The following is a 15759-nucleotide window of genomic DNA, read 5'->3' as shown; positions in this document are numbered from 1 at the left end:
GGATTCGACCATCACTCACTCGCAACCATCAGATTGCCTCCCTCCTTCCGGGATCCGGTCCTTGAATCCCTAACAGAGATTCCATCCCTAATTCTATCCACTGGCCATTCATTCCATCACCTTCTTCGGTCACTGCAGTTTGATCTTCAAGATGTCTTCGGCCAACAGATTTGACTACTACGCTGAGCTGCGCATCGAGCCTACCGCTACGTCGCAGGAGATCACGGCGGCCTACCGTCGCCTGGCCCTGCTTTGCCACCCTGATCGAAACCCCGATGATCCCACGGCCACTGCTTCCTTCCAGCGTGTAAGTTGTCTCTTTGTTCTCTCATTCCCATAAGTATTTACCATGTTGTATCGTGGTACTGACTCGGAGACATCGGAAAACAGCTTCAAGAGGCATACGAGACCCTCGGAGACTTTGACAGAAAGGCTTCCTACGACGCCTCTCGCCTCCGCCCCGGCCAGCGGCCCGCTGCATTCTACGAAGACGACGACCACGAGAGCTTCGTCGACTCCATCATCCAACGCTACTTCGCTGGCGTCCAAGAGGCCATGGCCCGAGAGCGGGCCGCCTTCGAGGCAGCCACCAGATTGTACGAGGCCGAGACCGAGGCCCAGCGCCGCCGCGAGGAGGAGGAGCGGCGCACCGCCGACCGGATTCTCCGCGAGGGACGGGCACGCCTCGCGGCCGAGCAGCAGCGCGCCGCCGAGAGGAAGGTGCGCGCCGAGAAGAGGAAGGAGGCGGAGCGCGAGGCGGCGGCCCGGATGGCGGAGCAGGCGCGGCAGCATGCGGATGAGCGGGCGCAGCAGGAGCACCGATGGGCCCTGCACAAGGCCGTCACGAGGCCGGACAAGAAGAAGGCCTGCCTGCATTCGCAGTTTGATGGCTGGGTCAAGCACGGCCACCGGCGCAAGCCCCGTTGCGAGGAGTGCGGTGAGAAGCGCAGCATGACCACGTTCGGCTGCCCCTACTGCGACATCATGGTCTGTCCTATGTGCCGCGATAAGCTGGTTAAGGCGAAGCGGGACTCCAAGGAGTAAACTGCTGCTGGAGATGAATGCACTGAGACTGAGGGAATGGGATGGATATACCATTGGAATGGATGGTGGGAACCACTGATCGATTGCCTCTGACTACATACTTGCTAGGACCTAAGGCTGAGGCAATCCGAGTAGGATGAGTTGATCAGAAAGACTGATGTAATTCTGCCATAGGCCGATCAACATGAACTGAGAGAAATTCGCTATAGGAATCATTGAAGGACATGATGAAAAACGACACCTACAACTTCTGTAGAATTGACAATGAGGTTCTGATGTATCATACACGGTATCTGGTGAAAGGTTGGGAGACAGGCACTGAAGCCACAGAACCCCGCTGCTGCTGCTGCTGCTGCTGCTGGCTGCCCGCTAAACTAAAGCGATGTCCAGCCACGGGCGCCCAAAACGCGTCACTAAATCAATTTACGCGTCTTCTCGCCAAAGCTGCCCGGCAAAATAATTGATTGCATTGCCAACCCAATCGTCTCCCATTCGTCCCGACGTCACGAGCACTGCGACAGCCACATCGCCTTCAACTACGTGAAAGACCTCTTTTTTGAAAACCCATCGCATCCATCAATTGCCCAGCATGTCCGACTTCGAAGATGAGATGGACGTGGATGCTCCTCCCTCCAAGGAAATCATGTTCTCGTCCGACAACACCACCAAGGGCAAACGCAGCGCCGCCAACCTGCCCGTCGAAGCCGAAGACTCTCTGCCCTGGGTCGAGAAGTACCGACCCGAGACCCTCGACGACGTGTCCGGCCACCAAGACATCCTAGCCACCATCAACAAGTTTGTCGACTCGAACCGGCTGCCGCATCTGCTCCTCTACGGGCCCCCGGGCACCGGCAAGACCTCGACCATCCTGGCGCTGGCCCGGCGCATATACGGCGAACAGAACGTGCGGCAGATGGTGCTCGAGCTCAACGCGTCCGACGACCGCGGCATCGACGTGGTGCGCGAGCAGATCAAGACCTTCGCCTCGACCAAGCAGATCTTCACCATGGGCGGCGGCGCTCTAGGTCGGGCGGCATGGCCAGCTTCAAGCTGATTATTCTCGACGAGGCCGACGCCATGACCAACACGGCCCAGATGGCCCTGCGCCGCATCATGGAGAAGTACACGGCCAACACGCGCTTCTGCATCATCGCCAACTACACCCACAAGCTGTCCCCGGCGCTGCTGTCGCGGTGCACGCGCTTCCGTTTCAGCCCGCTGAAAGAGAACGACATCCGCGTCCTGGTGGACAAGGTCATTGTGGAGGAGAACGTCAAGATCTCGGCCGACGCCACGGATGCGCTCGTCCGGCTGAGCAAGGGCGACATGCGAAGGGCATTGAACGTTCTGCAAGCATGCCAGGCATCAAGTAGGTTATTTGATCAGTTTTCTCCTGTTACTGCTACGCTTTTCTTCCAAGTAAACTAACATGCTCGAACAGGTACCCCGCTACGACTAAAGGACGAGCCCAAACCCCAAGAAAAGGACATTGTGCGAGAAAACATCACGACCGAGTCCATCTACAACTGCATCGCCGCGCCCCCGCCCGAGGCGATCGAGAAGATTGTGCAGACCCTTCTCAACACGAGCGACGTGACGTCGTGCCTGTCGACCATCAACACCCTCAAGGTGGCCAACGGCCTGGCCCTGGCCGATATTATTACTGCCCTCGCCGAGACGCTGTCGACGCTCGAGGTCAAGCCCGAGGCCATGATCCGCTGGCTCGACGGGCTGGCCGAGATCGAGTACAGGGTTTCCGGGGGCGGGAGTGAGGCGATTCAGACTGGCGCGGTGGTTGGGGTCATTCGGGAGGGGTGCGAGTTGACGGGTTGAAGAGTTCATGCAGTTCACAACCAACACTCTGTTCCGTTACTGGTAAGCCCGATACGAGATGCAGCCAGTTCTGGAGGTTACAAAGAAAGGCAAACGGCCAAGGTTGCTGCAGCTACCTGCCACACAGGCGTTTGAAAGGCTGGGACGGGCAGCAGTAACGAGCACACGGTTTAGGTGCATTGGCGGCATGCGACACCCAGTTGCTTACTGCTGTTACTTGGCGATCTGCCCTGGATTGGGCCAATAGATTTAGCCTTAAACTGAAGCTTCGTAGCTGGATGGCTGTGCATCCGACTGCAGGTGCCAGCCTCTTGTTTGCTGCCCTGCAGAATCGGATAGAATCAGTCCATCAATGATAAATGAAACTACTATTCATCTTCCATCCGTATTCTTTTTCGACTGTTGCATCGTGGCCTGGCTTTCATGGACTAATTTGGACGTTGGTTTTACATTGCGCAGGCACGGCGTTTCATGCCCCGCTATGTCAATTAATTGCGCTTGCCAACGCAGTAACCGTAATAGCTGAAGGCGAATCGAATTGAAACCTCCACTTCCGAAAGTCGGTTCAACATCGTCGGCCATCCCACTTTCCTCACTAATTGCCCATCCACTACGTCGTCGACATCAGTCGCAGCACCCAAAAATAACAGTTAGAATTGCGTGACCTGACCAGAGGCACACCAGTCTCGTTGGCGCCCCGTCAATTGCCCAACATGTCTGTGCATAGCGCCCTAGCTACACCCGAGATCCTGCATATCATATGCGACTTCTTAGAGACCAAGGACCTCTACTCATTCCGTCGTGTTTGCAGCAAATTCGCAGATGTCGGCGCCTGCTACGCCTTCCAGGAACTCACCATCCACTTCCACAAGGATGATTTTGACATGCTGCGGCACTTCGCAGAGTACGAGGCTGTTGCGCGGAATGTGCGGTCCCTCATCTACATTGGCGACACCTTGCAGGACGACACTACCATCAACTTCCCGGAGTTTGCGGCGCACTACATGTTCTCCCAGATCAGCAACGACGCCATCTCCGCCATTACTGGCGGCCGTGGAATTTCATCCCTCATGAACATTGACGGCCTCAAGCCGTCCTACGACTGCTACGAGGAACTGCTGGCCACGCAGAAGCGCATGCTCCAGGACGACGTGGACAACGCCGTCATCAAGTACGCCATCTCCAAGTTCCCGCGACTGCGCGACATCACCATGTCGCTGGGCGGCGACACGTACGAGATTGACTACGTCAAGGGCAAGACGCCCTTCAAGAATTCGCTGGTGAAGCCGGGGACCTCGCCCGAGCCCGTGGGCTGCCGCCAGCTGGGCACGCTGCTGTCGGCCATCGGGGACAAGGACATCAAACTGAAATCGCTGACGGCCGGCCACTTCAGCTGGAAGTTCTTCGAGAACAACCCGATGACGGTGCTGAGCGGCGCGCTGGCCCCTGCGCGGGGCTGACGTACCTGGAGCTGCTGATCGACACGGGCGTCGAGGACGCGCACGAGGAGGAGCCGAACCTGGGAAGCGAGGTGCACAAGTGCCGGCCCGTCATGGAGCGGGGCCTGCTGCGGGACTTTATCGCGTCGCTGACGCAGCTCAAGACACTGTCGGTCATGTTCAATTTTCATTCCTACGAGCACGGGTTCCCGGCCGCGCTCGAGGACGTCATCAAGCCGAAGCACAAGTGGGAGCATCTGGAAGACCTGAGCCTGGGCAACATCGAGTGCGAGCGGCAGGAGCTCATGTCGGTCCTCAAACGGCACAAGGACACGCTGGACTCGCTGGAGCTGCAGGACATCCGGCTCAAGAGCACGTCGTGGCTGGCGCTGCAGTCGTCAATCCGCAAGCACTTGAATTTAGTTGATGCCATGGTCACGGGCGAGCTGTACGGCGTCGACGAGGAGATGATGATGGATGAGCTGTTCATGCTGGAGCCAGCGGATCTGCGGGACGAGCTGCGGGACGATTTGTGCGATTATCTTTGTGGAAAGAGGCGGCGGGGGGTTGACGCGGGATGATAATAACTTTTTGCTGTGAGGGCAACTCAAGGCGGTCTTGCTACGTGGACGACATTGATCTATGATGCAGATCGGGGTGTTGCGTTCGGTAGACGGTTCATCAGCATCACATAGTACGAAGCGCTGCACGCTGGGAGGTGTTATTCGGCCGGGAGGAAAGGCTTGGCCGAATCGATTGCGGAACGAATACAACGGATTACGAGTTATTCACCGACATGAGTACAGGATATAGGACTCTATCAGCTCTGACGGATCTGAGATAGGGTAACATCGAATGCGAATACCCGACTCCGAGATTCTGGCCCACCTGGGACCGGTCAGCAATTGGAGTGAGATCAGAGTCTAGATTCGAATGTTCCGGTGCTTTCCAAGGGAGATTTACGTGCTACGTTCATCCAGGGGGGCGATAGATTAACTGGTCTCATTCTCATTTGCACGCCTGTGGCACAACTCTCATTTAGCCGCAGAAGCGACCTGGACTAGCTGGGGCTTTTCTTTCTCTGGCGACAGCATTGCCTAATCTAGAACATTTTCTCACGGGATACGATCAATTGCATTGGTTGCCGTCGTGCTTCTAAAAACAGCGACACGATGTACGTAGGTGTCCATCTCCGTCCTCTTTTCGTATTTGAACTGTTCGTCTGCCACTTGTGACTTGTTCGACGTATCCGACTAGATCTGTTGATCCGGCCTGCTGTGACAGGCATCCTACGATGAAGCCCATCTTGGTTCTCTTTTATTCTCTTGCACTGTTCATCTCTGCGGTCTCTTTGACACCGCTCCATCATCATGGCTTAGATAGTCCCGGCCCCGATTTCTCCTCGTCGACCAAACGGGCGATTCCGGATGATCATGTGAAGCATGAGAAGCGAACCGTTGAACAGGGGCGGCGATGGGTCAAGCTGAAGAGGGCGGACGCGCGGGCGACGCTACCTATGCGGATTGGCTTGAAACAGCATAACCTTGAGAAGGGGCACGATCTGTTGATGGATATGTATGTGTATTGGCTGCTTGCTTCCTTGTATCAACTTTGCTAGCATATGAGCAATCCGTTGACCAACCAGGTAGGTCGGACCCTGCATCGAAGAACTACGGCAAGCACCTCACTTCAGCCGAGGTGGCTGACTTATTCGCCCCGTCCGATGCGAGCGTCGCGGCGGTCAAGGGCTGGCTGGTTGGAGCTGGCATCCCGGCGTCGGCCATAGGTCGGTCTCTGAATAGGCAATGGATCCAGTTCGATGTGCCGGTCCGTCAGGCTGGGGACCTCCTCGCGGCCGATTACCACGTCTATGAGCATGAAGACAGTGGGGCCCAGACTGTCGCTTGTGAGGAGTGAGTACAGGAGCTTTCTCTTGAGAGGGTGGTAGAGCCAAAGTCGTTCAACTGCTGACTTTTTCGTAAGATACCATGTCCCCAAGCATATCCAGGAGCACATTGACTATGTCACTCCTGGCATCAAGCTCATGAGCCTAGGCGAGAGCCATGAGCCACGCGGCCAGGCCAAGAAGCGAAGTACTTATCGAGGGGCCGAAGGTATCGACAGGTTCATATTGCCCGTAAAGATGACTGATCCCGCGAAGAAGTTGAAAATCACGGCGAACCAAACGACCTCGCCCAACGACGGGCCAAGCATCCCCCTGGAACATCCCGTTTCCGCTGGATGGCGACTGCGATAAGTATATGACGCCCGAGTGCATCCGACGTAAAGTTTTCTACACCCTAACTCATCTCTGAATACAGGCGCTGACAAGTGATAAGGGCTCTATCGTGTACCTAAAGGCACGAAAGCGCACCCCGGTAACAAGATGGGCATATTCCAAGGGCTGGGGCAGAAATATACGCAGCACGACCTCGATACGTTTTTTACGGGATTCATGAAGTAAGACAAACCCTTAAGAAAAAAAAAAAGGAGAAAGCAAACCGACTAACAACTCCGGCGTAGTGGAATCATCCCAAACGGAACGCACCCCGAGCTCCGGTCCATCAACGGCGGCCGCGGCGTGACGACGGATCTGAGGCTCGCAGGAACGGAAGCCAACCTCGACTTCCAGATGGCGTACGGGCTGATCTGGCCGCAGCAGACGGTGCTCTACTCGGTCGACGACGAGTACTACCAAAAGAACCAGGCGGGGGCTGATTCCCCTTATAAGGGCTTCTTCAATAGTATGCATGCGCCCACTTCTTCCTAACCTACCAATATTGGGAAGACTAAAATTATCATGGGCAGACCTCTGGAACGCCATCGACGGTAGCTACTGCACATCCTCCGCCTTCGGCGAGACCGGCAACTGCGCCCGCCCCGAGTGCCTGGACCCCTCCTTACCCGGACACCCACGCCGACGACGGCTACCGGGCCCCCTCATGTGCGGCGCCCACGCCCGCACCAACGTCATCGCCATCTCCTACAGCGGCGGCGAGGCCGACCTGCCGTACTCGTACCAGCGGCGCCAGTGCGCCGAGATCCTGAAGCTGGCGCTGCAGGGGACGACGGTGCTGGTGGGCTCGGGCGACGACGGCGTCGCGAGCGCGGGCAACGATCCGGCGCCGAATGGGTGTTTGGGTAGGGACCATGAGGTGTTTCATCCGCAGTTCCTCTCGACTTGTCCGTATGTGCTTTCGGTAGGATCGACGCTGCTGCCGCCGGGACGGAAACCCGACGGCGACGATGGCGGCGACGACGATGACGATGATGGATCGGCGTCATCATCGGCGCCAAGCGGTTGCGGTGCGGAGAAGATCAAGAGGAAGGAGAAAAGCAATGCGAACCCGGAAACCCCGACTGTTCGCTTCCCTTCCGGCGGCGGCTTCTCCAACATCTACCCCCGGCCGCCCTGGCAGGACCGCCACGTCGAGGGTTACTTCGCTCAAGTCAATCTCTCCTTCACGGGCTATAACGGCGGCCGGCCGCGCGAGGGCTTCTTCATCGGCGACCCCAGCAACCTGATGACTTTCAATAACACCGACGATGCCAGTGCCCATAACAGCAGTGCTGCTCCCGGAGGCATCACCGCCCCCGGCCGCTTCAACCGCCTCGGTCGCGCCTACCCCGACGTCGCCGCCAACGGCGACAACTTCGTCATCTCGCACCGGGGCGCCCTGGCGCGCATCGGCGGCACGTCGGCGTCGTGTCCGCTGTTCGGCAGCCTGCTGAACCTGATCAACGAGGAGCGGCTCGCGGCGGGGAAGCGGGGGCCCGTGGGGTTCGTGAACCCGGTGCTGTATGCGCACCCGGAGGTGTTTCGGGATGTTAGTACGGGCGGGAATCGGGGGTGTGGCGCTGGGGTAGAGGGGCGGCAGGGGACGATGAAGAAGCCGATGGCGTTTCCGGCGGCGCCGGGGTGGGATCCTGTTTCGGGGCTGGGGACGCCGGATTTTCCGAGGTTGTTGGAGTTGTTTATGAGTTTGCCGTAGTCGGCGAGGTGTGTTGTGTGTGGGTGGCCGGTTGTGTCGTCAAGTTGGCGGGTCTCTTTATACTGCATCTCATGAGTTCCAATGGACCAAGTACTATCCTTTATTTGATCTTCTATGTTGTCTGTCCAATGCTACATGATGCTTAAATCATTGCTTTACAACTCGTCATGTGTACTTCCCCCATTCTCCTTATGCTTCCCCTCCGCCTCTGATTCCATCGGAGAAGATGAAGCAGTCGATCCAGCGGCCACCGGCGGCGGCGGCGTCCCGTCCCAGGGCTTCACCTTGCCCGACGCGATCTGCGTGACGAACTGCTCGATGGCCTGGGCCGAGAGCTCCTTCTCCTGGTCGAAGGGGAAGACCTGGCCGTACATGGGGTTCTGCACCGCCACCGCGGGCAGGACCTCGGGCCGCAGCCCGAGCATGGAGACCATGTCGGCGTACTCCTCCGCGTCCACCGTCACGAACAGCAGGTACTCCTCGTACTTGCGCGCGACGGCCCGCATGGAGGCGGCGTACTCTTCGCGCTCGAGGGCGTCGGGCGAGAAGTAGTAGACTAGGGATTTCCCCGGACTGTACATGTCAGTAAGCCATTGCCAGTCTAAAGGCTATATTGAAAGGGAATGAGAGATTACTCACCTGCAAGTACTTCCCCTCCGTCTTGCGCGTCAACTCGCCGATCAGAGGCGTCATGCACTTCTCGACGAACTTCTGAATCGCGTCAACGGCCGTCATGTCCGAGAGAACCGACGGCGGCTCCCCGGCGCGGTCGCGGTTGCTGTAACACACTATAGCGGCCGGGCTGATGCTGGCGATGGACCCGAAGGAGGCACGGTCCCAGTACCGGTCCGCGACGGCCGCGAACAGGGTCTGCAGGTGCGCGTCACGGGTCGGGTGCAGCTGCGCCATGACCACGACGTCGTCGACGGACTGGAAGGCGGTCACGGCCTGTTCGTCTTCCAACTTGGTGACGGCGGGGCGCGAAGCGCGTTTGAGGTAGGATATGATTCTGCGTGGGGATGTGTGAGTGGCCAAGGTCAGGCGTGGGAGGATTGCGGATGTCCAAGTACTTACGCATTAGATGTCCTTGGGCCCCGGTACGGCGTCATCTTGCCTTCGCTGTCGAGGAGCCGTATCGCCGGATAGGAGATGACGCCGTAGTCTTTGCACATCTGCTGGTCTCTCACGCAGTTGATGCTGATAGCCCAGTTCGAGGCTTCTTCGACGCGCTCCCATACTAGCCTCAGGGCGTCGCATGCCGCTCTGAGTAAGTTGTCAATCGTCTGTCTTCTTGTCCACGGCAAGCTGGAGAAGGGAACTCACGTTGTTGGCTGTGGTCATTATGAGTGACATGTCAGTTTTCAACTATCCCAAACCCGGAAATCTTATAAGAGGCAATATACCATACCTCTATAACTGTTGCGGTGGAATGTTAGCAAATGCGTATAATAATATTGTCGATGCCTGGCTCTTTGGCTTTGGCCGGGCTCACTTACATGCTACCAGCATATTCTGGCCCTGAGATTGCCTCTTCCCTTCCCAATTTGAAGTCCTTCTCCGAGATATGGCTCCAGCCGTGTCTCCGGCCCATCGTCGCCGACGCCACCGACAAGGCGCATAACGAAACTAATAGCTTCATTTTCGGAAGGCTATACTATTGGCATATGCCTTCTTTTCTTCAAATTTTTGAGGAAAATATCACAGTATGGTATACTTCTACGTAGACAATGTGAACAGCTAGCAACGCGGGAAAAGTTGCTGAAGCTCGCTAATGACTAGCTTGCAGGCAGGGTCCCAGTTTAGAGCTGGTGAGCTTGGCGAGGTGCCATTGCCGATCAGGGACGAGCTGCAGGGGCTTGCAGCTTGATGGTCCGACGAGAAGAGCGCTAACGATCCCTACCTCTGCCCAGAACTGCCAGAATTGCCCCTCGCTAGCCCTCCATCTTTCCCAAGCTCCCCGCTGAAACTCGAGCCGGACACCTGTGCGCAGACAACTCGCGTTTCAATCCTGCAGTCGTGGAACCTGTAGCCTCAAGGTCATGACAATGGGGAAAGGAATGGATTGTCCCGATACCTTCATCAGGTGATCATTGGTCTACCTGGCTCTCTAGATAGAGAGAATGCCTTTGTCAGTACTGTTCTCCGGCTGCTGATATTGATGCAACCACCATAATCCTACCTATCAATACTATGGCGCCATTCAAGGACCTGCTCCTTTTCGCGATCGCGACAGCGACCTGCTTCGCTCAAAGCTCCGGAAACGGCGGTGCCCAGCAGCCGCTGGTATCGAGCGATGAATGCAGCCATCCGGCCTACCAAGTTCATATTCTATCCAAGTCGCCCTTGGTCATCTACCTGGAAGGCTTCCTGACCCCCGAGGAGCGGGCGCATTTGACAGAAGTCACGTAAGTGGACGCAGACCGAGACAGGGCACCAATTACCATGTATTTCTCTTGCTCTCGAAATACTGACCTTTGCCGCCACGAACTACAGAAAAGACACATTCACCCACTCCGCCGTCGCCGACGGCGGCTCCGAAGGCCTCCGCAAGACGCGCACCTCGCAATCGACCAACGTGCCCCGCGACGCCGCCGTCCGCTGCATAGAAGACCGCGCCCTGCGCTTCCAGGGCTTCGACGTGCCGCGCGCGCACCTCGAGCCGGTCCAGCTCGTGAAATACGGCGCCGGCGAGCACTACCACTTCCACACCGACTGGTACACGGACGGCGCGGCGCACGCGCGGACGGCCGCGACGGGCGGGAACCGGCTCAGCTCGTTCTTCGCGTACGTCGCGGCGTCGGACGACATCACGGGCGGCGGCACCAACTTCCCGATGCTGGACGCGCCGCGCGACGAGCGCTGGTGCAAGTTTATCGACTGCGACGAGCCGTGGGATCGTGGGGTTACGTTTCGTCCGGTGGTGGGGAATGCGGTGTACTGGGAGAACCTGCACCCGGACGGCACCGGCGACGAGCGCAACTTGCACGCGGGCCTGCCCGTCACGAGCGGCTGGAAGATTGGCATGAATATTTGGACGAGACAGGGCCCTCTGGGCGAGGATATCCGAGGTCCTGACGTCTAGATACATGCAATTGGATATCAATAATACAGCAAGTCTTTTAAACACTTTGACAACTTTTGGGATTGGTCTGCTAGTGCTCGTGTGTCTACTCGCAGCCCCCGTAGATCTCCGTCCAAAGCTGCTCTCCCGGGTCTTCGCCCAGGTCCGCGACCGCTTCTTCACCGCAAGGCCGGTAGTTCGCGAGCCAGACGGCGTCGTAGTATTGGTCAAACACGACTGTATCTCTGATTAGAAAAGGGAGTAGAGCAGATGCCACTGATGCCAAGACGAAGACTGGGTAGGACAAGGAATAGTGTGACGTACTGTAAGCTCCCCGGATGAAGGTGTCCCCCAGGACCCAAGTCGCCGCCCCCACGTCCGCCGGCTGCACCCCCAGCGCGCACCGGCCGCCGAGGTCGATGATGAAGTCCTCGTACTTGACGTCGATGACCACGCCGCCCTGGTTGAAGCCAAAGTGGACGTACCCGCCCCCGCCATCGTTGAGGTAGGAGCAGGATACGTAGTAGACGCCCTGCTCGTCGTCCAGGGTCGCGTCGAACTGCTGGGCCAGCGCCGCGACGATGTCCGAGTCCATGTAGCTGAAGGTCGAGCCCGTGTCGAGGAGCATTATCTGCGTGAACCCGGTTGGAGTGAGCTGCTCGGTGGCTTGTTGGTCGGGGCGGGTGTGGCCTAGGGAGGTTAGGTTCACCCAGTACCTAGCATTAAACCAGTTGTGTCAGTATCATACCTCATGAATTAACATACCTAAAACGATGTAGGTGTTGCATACCCGACTTGGCCGAATTGCTCCATTTGTTCCGCCGGCGAGGGCCAGATCTCGACGGGCTCCATCCAGCCCTCGAACTTGTGGTAGTCCACGCCACCGAAGATGATATCGCCTAAGATTTAGTCTCAGCTTATGTGTATCTCCTCAACCTAGGTACTGCGAGTCCTCAAGACTTACTGTTGCCGCTACCCTCACCTCCCAGTCCCACGCTGAACACTCGCTGGCTTATGTATCCGTCATCCACGAGACGGTCCAGCATCGTGGAGTACGGCGTATTGTACCCCTCGCCGTACCCGAGACCCATCATGCCGGCCCAGACGTAGGCGCTGGCGGTGGCGACCCCGAACTGCTGACTAGTAACTGGCCAGTCTGGAGGGCACGACAAAGTCAGTGTCACAACACGCGGAAAATGTAACTGGTACCTCTTGCAGAGGCTCCTCGGTCAGCCTTACGTCCCCATTGGGATGCACTTACAGTCGTCCCCAAGCGTCAGCACGTCGCTAAAGTACGTCCCCGCGTACCCGCCCGTCCCGAACGAGACGCCGAACCGCGTCGTCAGGTTCGCCGACGTGCCGGACTCCAACGCGTCGTACCGGCCCGCCGACGCGCAGAAGGTCGGGTTCGCGGCGCGCGCGCAGTCTGGGTTCACGTACAGCTCGTACGAGGCCGTGTCGATGACGACCTCGATGATCTGGCCGGGGCTTCCGAGGTTCACTGAGTATGCGAACTGGTTAATCTTTGAAAATCATGTTTCATATGCTTGATTGGCTAGACTGGACTTGCCGTCCATGAGGTAGACGATGCCGCCTTCGTAAAGGGAGAGCGGGAGCCGGCCCCAGCGCCGAGATAGAGAGGTTGCCGTGGTCACATTGCTGGTGCTGGTTACGTTGTTGGTTATCTGCACTTGCTCCTTCCGGAGGGCCGCCTTGATGTAGTTTCCCTGGCCTTGGTGTCGAAGTCGGCCGCGGTGGTCTTTCCTGCCCGCTTGTTGGGACTACGCCGTCGGGCCGCACCAGGTCCGCCAGCGAGGCGGCAAGACCCAGTCCTGGGAGCAGCAAAGCAAAAAGGACTCCGCACACCATCGTTCTACTCAGCGTGTTGCAGTCAAAAGGATTTTGCAATGAGTGACCGTGCCGTTTCGACAGTGTTGATACTGGAGGCCCACCGGACTTCCGGCTCTTGTCTCAGCATTGCCGGTTGGATCCTAACGGTTGAAATGAGACAACAACGTAAACCTCCAAAAGAGACGGGGTTGTTACATGTCAACATGGTTGCTGGGGCTTTGGCTTCAATCGTCATTCCTCCGCCAATCCAATTCGCCTCTACCCCCTCTCCGTGCTCTCCATCAAACCCGATCTTCTCCATGATGATACATTTGCTGGCAATCAAATGCAAAGTGCCGTTATGAAAATCTCGGTGAGTACGCTTTTGCCCACTGTGGGTATTGGAAAAAAGCAAAATCCATCCTGCGTGGTCTATGTCCGAGTATCGGCGGTGTCCTGAGAGGGTTGGGGGAAGGACGCCACATGATACAAATAAACAGGTTGTCCCAGAGTGCGGCAGGCTATAGAGAGGGAGTAGAGAGGGCACTTTATCCGTCACAAGAGCGTAAGGGGTCTCGACGTGGTTGGAGCAAAATCCGTCGCGGGTAAATGGCAGTACTCCAACGAGCGATATATCGCGGAGCGGGTAGCAACGTCAAGGTTGTTCCCGAGGACCCGGCCAGCCGACGGTCGGACGCCGGAGCAAGTCCCTATTCGGACGAGGGTTGAGTATAGGCGCGGTAACGTTACAAGGAGATACATTGCGTGATCTCGCATCAATTTTTGTCCTTATCGTAGGAAGAACGGCAAACCGTCATTCTCTGTCTCGTATTCACTCTTCTCCAGGCTTAGGGGCTACGGACTCTTTTGGTGGGTGTTTCCTGGACTCCGTGGAGTTTCCATTGAGACTATAGAGACTATGTGGCCGGCTGAAGATAATATAGAGAGGGAAAGGTTAGGATGTTGTAAAGATCTCAAATCTGGTTTGATTATATTACCAAACTCGTGATTCTTTCGCTGTCCCAATTTGCAATATGAGAGTTCATATGAAGCTCATTGACTAATTCAAAGTGACCACCTCCATTTTCGTCGCAGAATTGTGAAAAGATCTGTCACACCTAACACCCAGCGTTTTGCTTCATGGTATTTTATGCTGCAACCCCTGATCAGAGACAGCACGTACGTCATGAGCTAAATAAGAAACTGCACCCGAGCAGCAGTATATATCCGAGGCAGCTTGCTTGCGGCCGTAATTTATCTGTACAAGCCTCTGTATCCCATTTCCGCTACGTATCATCAAAAGGTTTTGATGAGCAGCATCCAGGGCGGAGTCTCTTTAGTTAGGGGTACTTTTGCAATACCACGGGTGCTGTCTCGGTTTATTCAGTTATATTATTGAGTTGCTAATTAGGTAGCTGTAATCAAAGCTTGAAAGTAATGGCTATTAATTTATAGAACAAATCAAGGATAGTCAGTAGTATCACAAGAGAGCATGTTCAGTGAAAGAGGAGAGAAGTCTTGATAATATATACGAAGAAACATATTTGAAGCACACCCTTATTCTTTCTCGCAACTATCCCAAACCTCCATATGAGCGGCAGATCTACGAGTTGGGAATAAGCTGACTAGGTAGCTTACCACGCTTCGAGCATCAGTATCATGAATAGCTTTTCAAACTCCATACCGTGGAATTTGCTTCATTAGTATTTCTCAAATTTGTGTCTCCTTCTTTCCCAGTGAGGCTGGTACATGCTTTAGATAACAGCATGAGAAACCATCACGGTGCTTCCTGCGACGGAAGCATCCTCCGGTTGTCATCGACATCAAGATTCGTACATTTCGCCGCTATGACGTTGGCAGTGCGATGGACTTAATGCAGGGACCGAAATTCCCGCCCGATTCGGGGAGTTTGGCGCTGCATATGCAGCGGGAATAACTGGCAATTAGGTTAACGTTCACTAGTCCTGCCGCTTGATGGGCTCCAATGGCCGTTGGGATGACACTAGTTTAGAAGCAAGCCTCATCGTTACGCATGGCCGGCATGGGTTTTGAGGTAGCATGTTCGCGCATCGACTCACGTCCAATCGCCGCCACGTATCTGCCACTAGAATCAGTGTTTCTCGCTGTCACGTCACTAAGCATGACAACTTCGGAAGACTGTCTAGGGTAACCAAACAGGCCACTTTCCACCCCGCCTTGCCGCTTGGCAACGTGAAGCTTTCTGCAGGCAGGCGATCATGGTGGTATTCCGTACCACTCGAACCACGAGCAAAGCGGGGTTCATCTGCAAACACTCTGTGTGCCACTCGACCATTGGCTGCTCACCTGGGCTACGCCTGGAGCGAACACTAACAACAGCATGGGGAAGCTCTGGAAGGACAGGGATAAGGAGCTGATATCGGGATCAGCTTACCTTCAGCTTATCCCCAGCTCCATCTCTAAGTCGCGTGGGAAGCTGCCCATCCCCTCCCCCGCCTTTCGCGGGCAGTAGATGCGCTTCTTCCTGAGCGCGGTCCCAAAGCAACATCAGTGTTCCGTCACACGTCAAATTTGAGAGCTG

At 56.4% G+C, this 15759-nt stretch overlaps 8 protein-coding genes across 8 annotated transcripts; 6 read left to right on the top strand and 2 right to left on the bottom strand.

The window, feature by feature from the left end:
- Positions 1-151: 151 nt before the first annotated feature.
- On the top strand, positions 152-1044 carry PG997_001740 (DnaJ domain protein; the record flags this gene model as incomplete). The annotated part of the gene is made up of 2 exons (XM_066806055.1): positions 152-307; positions 391-1044. The coding sequence occupies 2 exons, from the start codon at positions 152-154 to the stop codon at positions 1042-1044; spliced, it is 810 nt and encodes a 269-aa protein (XP_066675828.1).
- A 589-nt stretch (positions 1045-1633) lies between these two features.
- PG997_001739 (uncharacterized protein) lies at positions 1634-2877 on the top strand (the record flags this gene model as incomplete). The annotated part of the gene is made up of 3 exons (XM_066806054.1): positions 1634-2077; positions 2113-2413; positions 2486-2877. 3 exons carry the CDS (start codon positions 1634-1636, stop codon positions 2875-2877), a joined length of 1137 nt encoding a protein of 378 aa, XP_066675827.1.
- A 713-nt stretch (positions 2878-3590) lies between these two features.
- Positions 3591-4897, top strand: PG997_001738 (uncharacterized protein; the record flags this gene model as incomplete). Its single annotated transcript, XM_066806053.1, has 2 exons — positions 3591-4301; positions 4349-4897. 2 exons carry the CDS (start codon positions 3591-3593, stop codon positions 4895-4897), a joined length of 1260 nt encoding a protein of 419 aa, XP_066675826.1.
- Positions 4898-5610: 713 nt separating this feature from the next.
- PG997_001737 (uncharacterized protein) lies at positions 5611-6573 on the top strand (the record flags this gene model as incomplete). Its single annotated transcript, XM_066806052.1, has 3 exons — positions 5611-5891; positions 5966-6229; positions 6300-6573. 3 exons carry the CDS (start codon positions 5611-5613, stop codon positions 6571-6573), a joined length of 819 nt encoding a protein of 272 aa, XP_066675825.1.
- Positions 6574-6702: 129 nt separating this feature from the next.
- On the top strand, positions 6703-8308 carry PG997_001736 (alkaline serine protease AorO; the record flags this gene model as incomplete). The annotated part of the gene is made up of 3 exons (XM_066806051.1): positions 6703-6776; positions 6840-7060; positions 7125-8308. The coding sequence occupies 3 exons, from the start codon at positions 6703-6705 to the stop codon at positions 8306-8308; spliced, it is 1479 nt and encodes a 492-aa protein (XP_066675824.1).
- Positions 8309-8463: 155 nt separating this feature from the next.
- Positions 8464-9947, bottom strand: PG997_001735 (protein disulfide-isomerase; the record flags this gene model as incomplete). The annotated part of the gene is made up of 4 exons (XM_066806050.1): positions 8464-8881; positions 8958-9317; positions 9383-9571; positions 9805-9947. The coding sequence occupies 4 exons, from the start codon at positions 9945-9947 to the stop codon at positions 8464-8466; spliced, it is 1110 nt and encodes a 369-aa protein (XP_066675823.1).
- A 551-nt stretch (positions 9948-10498) lies between these two features.
- PG997_001734 (Prolyl 4-hydroxylase 1) lies at positions 10499-11390 on the top strand (the record flags this gene model as incomplete). The annotated part of the gene is made up of 2 exons (XM_066806049.1): positions 10499-10713; positions 10802-11390. The coding sequence occupies 2 exons, from the start codon at positions 10499-10501 to the stop codon at positions 11388-11390; spliced, it is 804 nt and encodes a 267-aa protein (XP_066675822.1).
- An 85-nt stretch (positions 11391-11475) lies between these two features.
- On the bottom strand, positions 11476-13238 carry PG997_001733 (acid protease; the record flags this gene model as incomplete). Its single annotated transcript, XM_066806048.1, has 7 exons — positions 11476-11606; positions 11694-12085; positions 12160-12268; positions 12334-12525; positions 12631-12870; positions 12931-13096; positions 13155-13238. The coding sequence occupies 7 exons, from the start codon at positions 13236-13238 to the stop codon at positions 11476-11478; spliced, it is 1314 nt and encodes a 437-aa protein (XP_066675821.1).
- Between the last annotated feature and the right edge of the window lie 2521 nt (positions 13239-15759).

Source organism: Apiospora hydei (genome assembly GCF_038363865.1).
Source record: "Apiospora hydei strain CBS 114990 chromosome Unknown utg000002l_segment0_segment0, whole genome shotgun sequence".
NCBI lineage: Eukaryota > Fungi > Ascomycota > Sordariomycetes > Amphisphaeriales > Apiosporaceae > Apiospora > Apiospora hydei.
This window is presented reverse-complemented; position numbering and strand designations above follow the sequence as displayed.